The sequence below is a fragment of the Fusarium solani genome (genome assembly GCF_023522795.1).
Source record: "Fusarium solani strain SB1 chromosome Unknown bctg00000007, whole genome shotgun sequence".
Lineage (NCBI taxonomy): Eukaryota > Fungi > Ascomycota > Sordariomycetes > Hypocreales > Nectriaceae > Fusarium > Fusarium solani.
This window is the reverse complement of record NW_027072150.1, coordinates 2,060,436-2,072,372: the sequence shown is the minus strand read 5'-3', so window position 1 is coordinate 2,072,372 and position 11,937 is coordinate 2,060,436. Positions and strand designations below refer to the sequence as shown.

The window sequence follows — 11,937 nt, the reverse complement described above, 5'->3', positions numbered from 1 at the left end:
GAAGCAAGCATCAGTCCTTTTGATGGAAAGAGGACCGCACTTTGTTACAGGGGAAACATGTCTGGTATCAAGGACCCCAAACCATCTGCAAAGTTGCTCAGATCCAGCACCATGTCTGAATCGAGGCCCCTCAGGAATCCCCCGTTAAGTTGTTCCAAATTTTCTTCCGGGGGAATCAACTGGACCTGATCATTTTCACATGTTCCGCCCTGTCGTTGGGCGTTTGGGACTGGGGTGTATAGCGCGAGAGAAACTTGAAGTAAACGATGCACAATCTTCTTGCACCGCAATGCCTGGTGCGTCTCGCCACCAAGCTGCTCCAGGACTTGGAGCGCTGTCTGCAAGGCTTGCACAAGGTCTGCGGGGGCGAATCGATGAGTTTGGGTATCGCCTCTGTTGATGACGAGGATGCTGCCGTAGATGGCCAGGGCAGCAGTGAAAGCTATGAGATGTCAGGATGAATCTTGACACGAACCGTTTGTAGGGCAGGACAACCTACTGAAATAGACCGAGTACCACCATATCGGTAACAAATACTGCTGGTGAGTAGCGTGGGAGATGATACCAATTGACTCCAAAGCTGCATCGACACAAGTCTCCATGCTGCTGACACTCATGTTGAATATCAGATCTTCTTGATGGGCCTGGCGTGACGGCGACTCCAAAAGCCGCGACAAGACGGCTCTGTGTAGAAGAGTCCGCACATTCAGATATCTCACGGTGAGGATGGTGCGGAATCGGTATGTCTGTGTTTCTCCCACGGCCTGCAAATGACTGAGCTCTGACGCAGTGACCTGGGAGAGCCCTGGAGGAAGTTGCTGACGCCAGTTGATCAGGTTCTGATCTACCTCCAGAACCTTGGTCAGCATCTGATGCAGGCTTGTTGTTTGGGCTGGGCAAGATATGTTGTTGTCGTAGACGGACTCTATGGCCTTGCCGAGAATGAGATACAGTCGACTGTCAACACACATGTTAGTCTATCGTTTCACAATTGTCTCTATACCATGGCTCTTACGATGTGTAGACCAAGAGACTCGGTGTTGGCGCGGCAGAAGCAGCCAAGTTATCCGGAAGGTTACCGGCAAGTGTCTCAAGCTCAACATCGGTCGGTAAGTCCATCACCATGTATGCATTGGGCATGAGTTGTGGACGACCGTAGGTCATGCTGCACATTCTGCCATTGGGTTAGTCATCATTAACCTTCCCAATCACTGGCAAAGTCAAGGCGTTACGTTACCTATCCATGATAAAGCACATCCACCAGGCTCGTTTTCGAAGTTCAGCCTCGAGAGGAGTATAGTGAGCTTGGCTGACTGGTTGGTACAGGCCTACTTGAAAGGCCGCATGTATGAGCCTGCCAAGTATATCCCACGTCTGGGACGATCTCTGAGTCCCCTGGATATATTGGGTTGCCATCAACAGCGCCTGTACTGTGTGCATCGTCAGCACAATCCACACCTGGATAAAGGTACGTACTTGGTTCAAGATTGCCTGCTGCTGGCTTAATATCCGGGATCAGTAGCAGTGCTCGCTGCAGGAAAACATCGCCCCTCTCTGCCCTGGCTGACGCCGGCAAGTCTGAAGGGCAGTGAGTCGTAGCGAAGGCCATTAGCAGATTCAAGATGCAAAGCTGGGATCGCTCAACGTTCTGAAAGCTAGTTCTGCGCATGTCGGCGAAGCTGCGGAGGATGTAAGGCTTGTAGAGGTACGGAAAGAATTTCCCCGTGTTATCAAAAAACGTATCCACCATTTGCAAGACATCATGATGAGAGGGGAGAACGTGAGGGTTTACTACAGGAGGACTTTGTAGGCCCGTCGATGCGAGCGGCGGAGAAGCAGGCCGTGAGATATCGAGTGTGGCGGCAGCTTGAAAGGTATTCAGGCTTGGCGTACGGTTCTGTCCTTGTCCAAGAATGATGCGCTGTGCGATAATGATCTTTTGGAGAAAGGCAGGGTTGGATGTAGGACCTTGACATGAATTAGCGTTGGCCATTGACGAATCTGGCCTTCACTTCTCGTACCAAAGACGCCCGAGCAAGTCTCGCCCTGGAAAGTGATTGATGCCATGCCATCGACGCTGTCGCCAGTGTCAGTAGGCCACACCGACTTGTCGAGACCCGACGTTAGCTCCACGCGGGTCTCGTCCTGGGGGATGGCATCACGGCCCTGCGTGTCGACAGAACTTGGGTGAGTTCCTTCGTCTGGGCCATCGTTCTGGGCCAAGGACGAGGGAGAGGGGATTGGTTCCCGAGAAGAAGCTGGAACCAGTCTATGGAGCAGACGTTCCATATCTCTGAGTCTAGTGTCAAGCTGTGCTACGGCGTGATGGTCCACCTTGGGCGCAGGCATTGCTACCGAGTCTCGATAGTAACATTCAACGCCGTGCTCGTCACAGAGGTCACAGACTGGACGCGACCCATCGCAGCGGGATTTGCGCTGCCTGCAAGGCTCGCAAGCATGAGCAGTCCGTTTTCTCTTTCTGGTGATTCTGGGCTCCTGGCTCGCATTGGTTGATTCAGGATTGTCCATCTTTGGTGGTGATGGATGAGATCGAGTCAAGTTGAGGTGGGGTCGCGACGCTGGATGGAGGAGGATTAGTCATGGTAGATGGGAAGAGCCCCTAATGAAAGCAAACCGGCAATGACTGCTGTAGGCACGTAGGGACTGTACGGAGCCTGCTGGGCCACATTAAGGCGTCTAGCAGTCCTGAATGTTCGCGTTTATCTCCTGGCGCGACTCCGATCCCGTGACAAGTGGCTGGTGCTACCCTAGAGATTTGCCTGTACACTGATTATATCATCACAATTGGTGGATGCGGAGATATCTTATGTCCCCGGTAGCGTCAAACCATCGGCGGTCTTGGCATTCTCCGAGTGTCCAAGGGAACATGCACGGCAAGATTCCTCTCATTAGCTGACCGAGTCAGGGAACCAACCAGATAGCATTGACTGAGAAAAGCCCACATGGTAATCTAAACAGATCCGCCATATGACTTGCGGACTTTTGTAAGCGACTCCACCGCCACGAACACTCTGAGGCGCTTCTCCAACTAAGCAACGGGGCCATGATGGAGGCGTGGCCATGGCGTTCTATATCGGTTCTCGCCTGGACCATCATGGAAGACCGACATGACAAATGCAGTTATCGGCCTTGTTGTGACTTGTTATGGCCATCTGGCATCGGGGACATAGGGACCCTACCACGCCACCATCCTGGAACGGACGAGTAAACGAGCTCGCCAATCGACGCTGTATATAGATGAACCTTTGATCATGGTTTGAGGTTGGATTCGGCGTCGAGAGACAATTCCAACATCCAACACTTCCACTGCAAGTCTTAAATCAGCACTCCCTTCCCTTGCAACATGACGAAACTCTTCACCCCCCTTAAGGTCGGGGCCATGTCCCTCTCCCAGCGCATCGCCATGGCCCCAATGACCCGCCTCCGAGCAAGCGAGAATCACGTTCCTCTGCCCTCTGTAAAGGAGTACTACAAGCAGCGTGCCTCGTCCCCCGGCTCCCTCGTCATCACCGAAGCCACCGTTATTAGTCCCCGACACGGTGGTTATGCCAACGTCCCAGGCATTTACAACCAGTCTCAGATCGACGCCTGGAGGGAAGTCACCAAAGCTGTGCACGCCAAAGGATCATACATCTTTCTACAGCTCTGGGCACTGGGTCGCGCCGCAAACCCTCAGTTCCTGGAGAAGGGAGGACACCAGCTGGTTTCCAGCAGCGATGTGCCCATGAAGAGCGCCTTTAGCGATGATATGCACTACCCAACCCCTCTGACCGAGGATGGCATTCGGGACGCCATTTCCGACTTTGCAGCTGCAGCAAGGAACGCCATCATTGCTGGTTTCGACGGAGTCGAGATTCATGGCGCCAACGGATACCTAGTCGACCAGTTCATCCAAGACGTATCCAACAAACGGACGGATAGCTGGGGTGGAAGCATCGAGAACAGATCCCGCTTTGCCGTCGAGGTCACCCGCGCCGTTGTCGACGCAGTTGGAAGCGAGCGCACCGCAATCCGGCTAAGCCCCTGGAGCAAGTACCAAGGCATGCGCATGGACGACCCTGTTCCGCAATCCTCGGACCTTGTGCGCAGGCTGGCCGACTTCAAGCTGGCCTACCTCCACGCGTGCGAGTCCGACGCTCGACAAACCAACGACGAGGAGATCAAGTTCATCTTGAACGCCTATGGCGATGCGAGCCCTGTTCTCGTGGCCGGGAATTACGATGCCGCTTCCGCCAAGAAGGCGGTGGATGTAGATTATGCGGACCACGATGTTGTGGTGGCATTTGGCCGTCCGTACATCTCCAACCCCGACCTGGTCTTTAAAGCGAAGAACGGTATGGGGTTTGCGCCATTCGATCCAAAGACCATGTACGCACAAAGCGATGAGGGTTACATAGATTACCCCTTCGCCGAGGAGGCTAAAGATCAATGATGCGGTGCTGGGAGATTAGGGCATTTGGGCTGTATATTAAGCCGTAGGGGTAGAGGCCGCCCGTCGTTAGACATCCATATTTATAGACTAGACAGATACTTGTTCTGCAATTGATAGTTTAGTTCCCGTAACCTTTAACTCGTTTATTTACAATGACCGCTGTTGAGTACGGCTCATCTCACCATTGTATGTTGCCCTCGTCGTGTAGGTAGACCTTTCTTTCGTCCTGTTACGGCCGACACTTGAGGGGGAGATCCCATCAGTTGATCATGTATTGCCAAATGCGCAAAGGACAGATTGACCAAATTTAACACTTTTGAATACTGTGCCATGTATATCGGGCCTGCTACGATCCGACCTCCCATATCCTGTAGCTCTTCCAACGGGTAGACGAGACATCTGCAGACCCCAAGCCATGTAAACTTTTATAGAAGACATGCTACTACACCGCTTTTAATACGTCATCAGGAGAACAACAATAGTATCCATCTTTCTATACATTCTCTAGCTGTTCGCAAAGGGAAGATGCTCTGCCGCTCATATCAACTTCTTCGAGTACGTGAAATTGGTAATGTCGGCTGGCTTCGCAAGGCGGACTCTGCTGGCGGATATCTCTGGCCGAGCAAGAATCTGCTCGTAATGCGGAGCAAAAGCAGATGATCCGATGCTTCCATGCTTTGCCGCCGCTACATCATGTTCAACTCGGAATGCGAGCCAGACCTCGTTAAAACGGACGTTGGTATCGGCCAGTTCTCTACAAGCCACATTCGCCAGGGAGAAGAGAGCCCCCTGACTGATGGCGGTGATGCCAGCCCACTGAAGATGACATTGTTAGTCAAGTTGCATCTGCCAGAAGTTGGGTCAGGCTAGTAACTTACACCGCTGTCTCCTGCAGTGCCTGTCATAAGTGTCCATGTGCTCTTTGCATAGTTCTTCTCGAGAAGGTACGAAACTGTAGCTCTGTATGCGACTTGGATCTGTTAGGACAATTCGGCGACAGGAGATTGGCAGACAGGCTCACAGAAATTGGCCTCAACATTAACATTCATGACTCTTCGAAACGCTTCGGTGCTGACGTCTGTAATATGAGGCGAAAGGTCGAAAGTTCCGACTATCCCGCTGTCAATATTGTCTCGTGACGTTGTCTTCAATGCATATTTACCTGATGAGTAAACATGCTGAAAGGACGGCAGCTGGCCCTCTCGTACACGTTGCACAACACTTTGGACACCGCCTGGGGACGTGACATCGGCTTCCGCGATCGTGATGCCCTTGGATGTGCCAACATGCTGAATGAGTTTGCTGGTGCTGGCTTGATTTCGTACCACGGCGATGACGTTTCGCCCAGTGTTGAGAGCAGCTTTGACGGCAGATACGCCAATGTTGCCAGTGGCCCCGACAACCAAAATTGTCTCCATGGCTGGGTTGAGTGTCTACGAGCTGCTTGACCGTTTGAGATTGTGGGGTAAATGAGCGTGCTATGGAAAGCAGCGACGATGGTGATGTTGGCCAAATCTGGGTTTGAGTCTTGTTGGCCTTATTCGTAGCCCCTATTTAACGCCTTCAGGAGAGTGATTGTCTAGACCAGAGTATGAAATCTTGTTAGGGATCTATGACGACAACAGCAGGCTCAGCTTATCTCCCCGGCTACCCTCCGCTTCCAACGTTGGCTCTCTAGTATAAAACCTTGACCATCATACAGAGGCAACACAGCCTATGCGTTACGAAGCCAAACCTCAACTTGACTTGGAAAAATGACTCAGGTAATGGTGTGCTTGGGCTAAACCTCTCAGCTGGAAAGCTTCACCGCTGTCGGGAAGCCACGGGGGAGACTACCAGCCTTCAATGTTGTCAGGACGGGAGCGGCTCAACATCATTCCATGGCATGTCCCAACTACCCTCCTATTGGCTTTCGGCGATCGGGAAATGCCAAGACTGCGGCTAGTGTAATCACCACGGAACGGTCCCCCCACTGAATGGGGCTTGAAGCTGGCGGTTTTGCGTCGGGGAGTTACCATATCTCCCCGGGTTGATCTGAGTAGCCAATTTTTCATGGCCCTATCCTTGACCCAATCCATGCTCGGCTCGCTGTAAAGGTACGAGTTCGGGATGCCTCGGGTGAATTTTGCTCAAACGGATCGACCTCGCTGTCCGACGCGCGACGCGAAACGAGGAGTGGGGAGAGGATTGTGGATAGGCTCTTCAAGATGACTTTCAGGGATAACATTGATATCACATCATGAGCAATCTTGAGCCCGGAAACTATTCATCATCAATCTGATAACCCTACCAACCCGTTTCGATTGGCCTGCGAAACTGGTTCTCCTTATTTTCGCCAGATAACTCTTTATTTACGTCGTCCATTCACGCCGTTCATCATGGCTGCCTTGAAGCCTCTGACGGTTTATGTGCATAGTAACACTTCAAGTCCCCTTTACCCTGCAATAGGCAGCTAACGATGTGAACGAGGCGCGGGGCCAAACCCTTTCAAAGTCACCATTGTTCTCGAAGAACTCGGCATCCCCTATGACAAGGTATTTTCTAGAATGTATTAAGAGTTTGTAACCACTGACGTGGCCCAGATTGTTGTGGACAACCCAAAGCAGGATTGGTTCCTCGCATTGAATCCTAATGGCCGGGTGCCCGCCCTCACTGACCCCAACAATGACAATTTCACCATCTGGGAGTCTGGAGCTATTGTGGAGTACCTTGTCGAGCTGTACGACAAGCAGGGCAAGCTGACTGTTGAAGACTCGAGGGGAAAGTGGGCGTTGAGACAGTATCTGCACTTTCAGATGTCGGGCCAGGTAAGTAATTCGGGCTTTTTGGTCAATCCCCGAGGTGTTAATGAGCTTTCTCATGCAGGGCCCGTATTTCGGTCAAGCTGTGTGGTTTCATCGTTGTCCTGATGACATTCCCATCGCAAAACAGCGATACATTGGGCAGACAGTTCGAGTATTCGAGGTGCTGGAGACTATCCTCAAAGGGCGGGAATACCTGGTAGGGGACAAGTGGTGAGACTGGACTGGACTCCTGATGAAGCTTCTCTCTAATAATGCCACAGCACATACGCAGATCTGTCCTTCGTCCCGTGGAACAGGGTTGCCCTCTACGCACCATTCTTCAACGAGGTTTTGTGGGAACAGTACAAAGTTGAGGAGAAATTTCCCAATTTTTTGGCATGGCATCAGCGATTGAGCGCTCGGCCGGCCGTGAAAAAGGCATACAGCGAGTCTCAGTGATGACGACTGGGAATATTTAAACATTCTGTACGTGATGGATCTGAAACGATATGTACTCTATCAATCCACTCACGATCGGCTACACACCGAGAAAGTTGAAACGGAACAACCATCCGGGAAAGCCTTCGACAACCAAAGGTTAGGCGAAAAATGGCATATAAGGTAATGTCCGTATAATTCTGTGGAGCATCACTTTATAATCCGATCCACGCCCAAGGTTCAGATCATGATAGTTCCAGGCTGCTTCAATAAGATGTCTCAGTAGAGTCAGGCGGCGGCTCCCAGTATGTTTCTCTATCCTAGCCACAACATCGAGAACCAGTAACCGCGCCCAGTCTCGGTGTGCTTCACAAGCTATGATGAAGATAGGCCACAGAGTAAAAGAAACACTGAGAGTATCTAGGACGTCTAGACCGCGTTTGACTAAGACCTCGTGGGCTGCTTCTTCCCCGGAGTAATCCAATGCCGCACGATTCAGGAAGATCAGGGCGGCGATAGTGTGGAGAAGAGTGCTTGTGTTTGAGGGTGGACAAGACTCGTAGGCGGACTTGGTAGAGGCGTATTCCAACAGGTATTTGCGCAGAGAGTTCTCCGCCTCTAGTAGGCGTTGACGCTTTTTGGATGAGATGACATGTTCCACGTCTGGGCTGATACTATGGAATAGCAACGAGATGATGTCCAAAACCGCCAAGGAGCAAATAGGCCCCTCGTCGGTTTGTAAAAGTTGGGCTGTATCAGCAGCATCAAGTTGGCCACCTTGAATGCGTAGTATATCTGCCTCTTCACTTCTGGGTAGGCCTAGGAGGGCAGCTGCATCGACGAAACAGATTGGCGGCGGATCGGGAGGTGCCCACCACACCAAGCTGAAGTGGCCCATGATCTCATGGTAATGCAGCCAATTGAAGAATGGTTCGTGATCCATACAGCGGCTGGGGCTTTGTTCGGTGTATGATGATTTGGCAATCTTCTTGACGCCACAGAGGTACACAGCCCATGAAGGACCTGTCAAGCTTGGGTGGGTAGTCTAGGAGTTGTCTGCATTAGCTACCAGTAGTTGATAGAGGAAAGAGGGTTAAGTAAATAACCTCATATAGATAGAGGAGCATGCTCGCAACAACAGTCTTGCTTGTCAACTCGCGGGTCTTATCGAAGCTCAACGACCGTGCAAGGGCAGATATAGCCTTTGTCTTGTGTGCGAAGGCAGCAGAATTTCCTGACAAGCGAAGCGACGACAATGCCAAGATGCCTTGTAGCACAGCCTTTGAAGAAGGTGTAGAGTCTGCAAGCGCCATCTGGAGAATCACCTGCATCAACGGTCGGGGAGGGTCTGCGCCAGGAATCTTTGTGTCCACCCGCATGTCTACGAGTGATTAGTATCCATCACACAAGTGGACAAGCAGGCCATCAAGATATCTTACAATAGTCTAGAAGCATAGACTCATCCCGGTTGATCAACGATAGCGAGTACACCAGAGGGGCAGGGGGTTTGGCGACCAGCTCTGCCATCCATTCCTGTTAGACTTGATTCAATAGGCCAAGACGAGCAACGTACTTGAATAGCTTCCGTCTGAGGACGGCCCGTACATGGCCACATGCCAAGTATATGTATTGATGAAGTGGAGAGCCTTCTCGCTCTCAGGATTGGCACGCGGGGATTGGCCTGGCTCATGAACCATGGAGCGTCGCCGGTCGTTCGGTCGTGGCCACGAAAGTCTCATGCCGTATCCAGCACATTTTCGCTTTGATCGAGCGCAGTTTGCGCATGTTGGCTGTCGCAAGTCGCAGCGGACCTTGCGATCTGTTGTGCGTCAGTGGGTCAAAGTCCTGCCAGAGGAATAGGAGCCCTGCCTTTACAAGTCCAGCAGCCAGCAGCCATTGGTTGGTAGGTATCTGTTGGTATCAAACTGCGAGGTGAGTCGATGCCAGTTAATATCGACTCTCTATGGATCAAAGCTGAACTTGAGCAGAGTGTTTACCGCCGTGCTCCATCCTCTTTGAAGTCGAAGGTGACCGTGACTAATCATGCCCCTAGCTAAAATGATCTGCGCTAGCGTCGCGAATTCTTGCCTTGCTTTATGAGCGTCCAATCATAGAAGACGACTCTTCCCAGACTCGGACAAGGGCGTCATCACCAGCGCCGTCATGAGACATGCTCTCTTGATTCCAAGGGCCCATGGAGATCTCGGCATTGATTTATCAGCCTTCTCGTTTGAATTGAAAGGCAATCTCTCAGCAGGTATTGGAACTAAACCCACCATCCATCCACACGTCTCCCATGTCTGCCTAGGGAAATTTTCGCATTTTCTTGCCGTTCTACACAGTTTATCCAGCCAGAACGATGCGTCAAAGAAACGATTGCTTTGGAGGCGGTTGTACAGCCCTTCCTGCTACATGGAATAGCCAATTTCAAAGCAGACATGTCATCTTAACTTGAATAAACGGTCAAGAATTGCGAGCCAATTTGTCATCCACTCTGTCTTTCGGCTAGGAAAAGTTGAGGATATAAGGGCCTGAATGTTGACTGTCGATATGGATGAAGCAAACTCTTACACTAAGTCCTTTCCCTAGCCTATAATCCAGCACTTCCAACGCTTCAATCACCGGCGACGACAATGGGACAAAGTTGGAATCCTCGTGATGGAACCCCCAACCTCAGTGGGAAGGTCGCACTAGTCACAGGCGCCAAGTGAGTCTCCGAGATGCAGTCAATGAACACCAGCTCACACTTTCAGCTCTGGCATCGGCTTGCACACAGTGAAGCATCTCGCATCTAAAGGCGCCAAGGTCTACTACACTGCCAGATCCGAAGCCAAGGCCAAAGCGGCCAGGGAGGAAATACGCTCCTTGGCACCCGAGATTCCCGAAAACCTGCTGGTATGGCTTCAGCTCGATCTTGGCGATATCGGCAGTGTGCTGAAGGCAACTGCATGGATGAGAGAGAACGAGTCTAAGCTTGATATTTTGAGTATGTTCCCAAGCTATTAGATCTCGCTGTTCACTCACATCTGTCAAGTCAACAACGCAGGGTTGGCAACGAAAGATCTCGAGACCAACGAAGCTGGTTGGGAGACAGCCATGGCAGTCTGGTATTTTTTCCTAATTGTTTCTCCGTATCGCAGCATCTCACAGCTTTTAGTCACGTCGGCCACTTTGTTCTCACAAACGGCCTTCTCCCGCTCCTCAAGAACGCAACGTCCGTCAAGGACGCCGATGTCCGTGTTGTTACCGTCTCTTCGAGCGCGAACCACATATTTCTCCCTGTGGACTACGCATTCGACTTCTCCAGCCCTGCATTTCTTCGCGGCGAACTGCCGTATGAGCCGTGGAAGTACCGCTACGTGCAGAAGCGCATGTTCAACATCAACGCCCTACTCTACAGCATGGCCAAGCTAGCCAACGTCTTGTTCGCTCAGGAACTTCAAAGACGCTTCGACCAAGCCAAAATTCCTATCATGTCGCTATCCATCAATCCAGGAGCCGTCAAGAGCGACAACGCTGTTGGTATTTTCTCCTCCTTCCTGCAGCCACTCATCAGGCGCACTATGCTGGACTTGGACGAGGGCTCTTTCACGACTCTATTCGCCGCTACTGCTCCAGAGGTCTGGAGAAAACCCGAGGTGTACAAGGGTAAATATTTGGAGCTTTTTGGTGAGGTCAAAGAGCCCCATCGCGTTGCAAAGGATTTGAATCAGGTGCGCGCTTTTTGGGAGACAACAACCAAGGAGGTTGAGAAATATCTTTCTCAGCGTTATCAAACTTCACTTCTTGAATGGTGAGATTTTGTTTTAACTCTAGGCTTACCACTGGTAGTTTTTGCGCTGTTACGAAATTTAAAGCTGTGAGAAGATATATGGTAGAGGTGAAAGACCTAATAGATCGTCTGTTTTATTAGTGTGTTCTTTGATCTTTTGTACGACGGAGACGCCCTTGAGCACAGTAGGGACTGCTCTGAGCTCTTCATGACCTTGTCAGAGCTTCCAAGATTTCGATACTTTATCACAGAAGCATATAGCTCTATCGCTCATGTCTCCATTTTGCTAGATTCCTTACACCATACGAGGCAAAAGGTGGCAGGTCTGCATAAAACCGCCGATGGGATATGTCAGGTGATTTTGGATGCTCGTGGTGGCAAGGATGAACATAAATCAGATGTGTGGTATTCGGAGGAAACTAAGATAAATTTGAGACAACTGAAGGTGGACACTCACCTCACTCGGCTCGGTCACGGAACTCCATCCAGGG

The 11,937-nt window shown here is 51.2% G+C and overlaps 6 protein-coding genes across 6 annotated transcripts; 3 read left to right on the top strand and 3 right to left on the bottom strand.

Annotated features, from left to right (window-relative positions):
• Positions 1 to 44: 44 nt before the first annotated feature.
• MRS44_011569 (uncharacterized protein) lies at positions 45 to 2,529 on the bottom strand (the record flags this gene model as incomplete). Its single annotated transcript, XM_065619781.1, has 6 exons — positions 45 to 442; positions 500 to 957; positions 1,016 to 1,174; positions 1,238 to 1,430; positions 1,477 to 1,968; positions 2,022 to 2,529. 6 exons carry the CDS (start codon positions 2,527 to 2,529, stop codon positions 45 to 47), a joined length of 2,208 nt encoding a protein of 735 aa, XP_065475853.1.
• An 835-nt stretch (positions 2,530 to 3,364) lies between these two features.
• Positions 3,365 to 4,453, top strand: MRS44_011568 (uncharacterized protein; the record flags this gene model as incomplete). Its single annotated transcript, XM_046280971.2, has 1 exon — positions 3,365 to 4,453. The coding sequence occupies one exon, from the start codon at positions 3,365 to 3,367 to the stop codon at positions 4,451 to 4,453; it is 1,089 nt and encodes a 362-aa protein (XP_046134717.1).
• Positions 4,454 to 4,990: 537 nt separating this feature from the next.
• Positions 4,991 to 5,871, bottom strand: MRS44_011567 (uncharacterized protein; the record flags this gene model as incomplete). The annotated part of the gene is made up of 4 exons (XM_046280972.1): positions 4,991 to 5,269; positions 5,332 to 5,423; positions 5,475 to 5,564; positions 5,616 to 5,871. 4 exons carry the CDS (start codon positions 5,869 to 5,871, stop codon positions 4,991 to 4,993), a joined length of 717 nt encoding a protein of 238 aa, XP_046134718.1.
• A 960-nt stretch (positions 5,872 to 6,831) lies between these two features.
• MRS44_011566 (uncharacterized protein) lies at positions 6,832 to 7,695 on the top strand (the record flags this gene model as incomplete). The annotated part of the gene is made up of 5 exons (XM_046278386.1): positions 6,832 to 6,868; positions 6,923 to 6,987; positions 7,036 to 7,260; positions 7,319 to 7,467; positions 7,518 to 7,695. The coding sequence occupies 5 exons, from the start codon at positions 6,832 to 6,834 to the stop codon at positions 7,693 to 7,695; spliced, it is 654 nt and encodes a 217-aa protein (XP_046134719.1).
• A 139-nt stretch (positions 7,696 to 7,834) lies between these two features.
• Positions 7,835 to 9,571, bottom strand: MRS44_011565 (uncharacterized protein; the record flags this gene model as incomplete). Its single annotated transcript, XM_065619780.1, has 5 exons — positions 7,835 to 8,719; positions 8,781 to 9,055; positions 9,114 to 9,194; positions 9,248 to 9,493; positions 9,550 to 9,571. 5 exons carry the CDS (start codon positions 9,569 to 9,571, stop codon positions 7,835 to 7,837), a joined length of 1,509 nt encoding a protein of 502 aa, XP_065475852.1.
• Positions 9,572 to 10,307: 736 nt separating this feature from the next.
• MRS44_011564 (uncharacterized protein) lies at positions 10,308 to 11,471 on the top strand (the record flags this gene model as incomplete). The annotated part of the gene is made up of 4 exons (XM_065619779.1): positions 10,308 to 10,381; positions 10,428 to 10,660; positions 10,709 to 10,781; positions 10,832 to 11,471. 4 exons carry the CDS (start codon positions 10,308 to 10,310, stop codon positions 11,469 to 11,471), a joined length of 1,020 nt encoding a protein of 339 aa, XP_065475851.1.
• Positions 11,472 to 11,937: the final 466 nt, after the last annotated feature.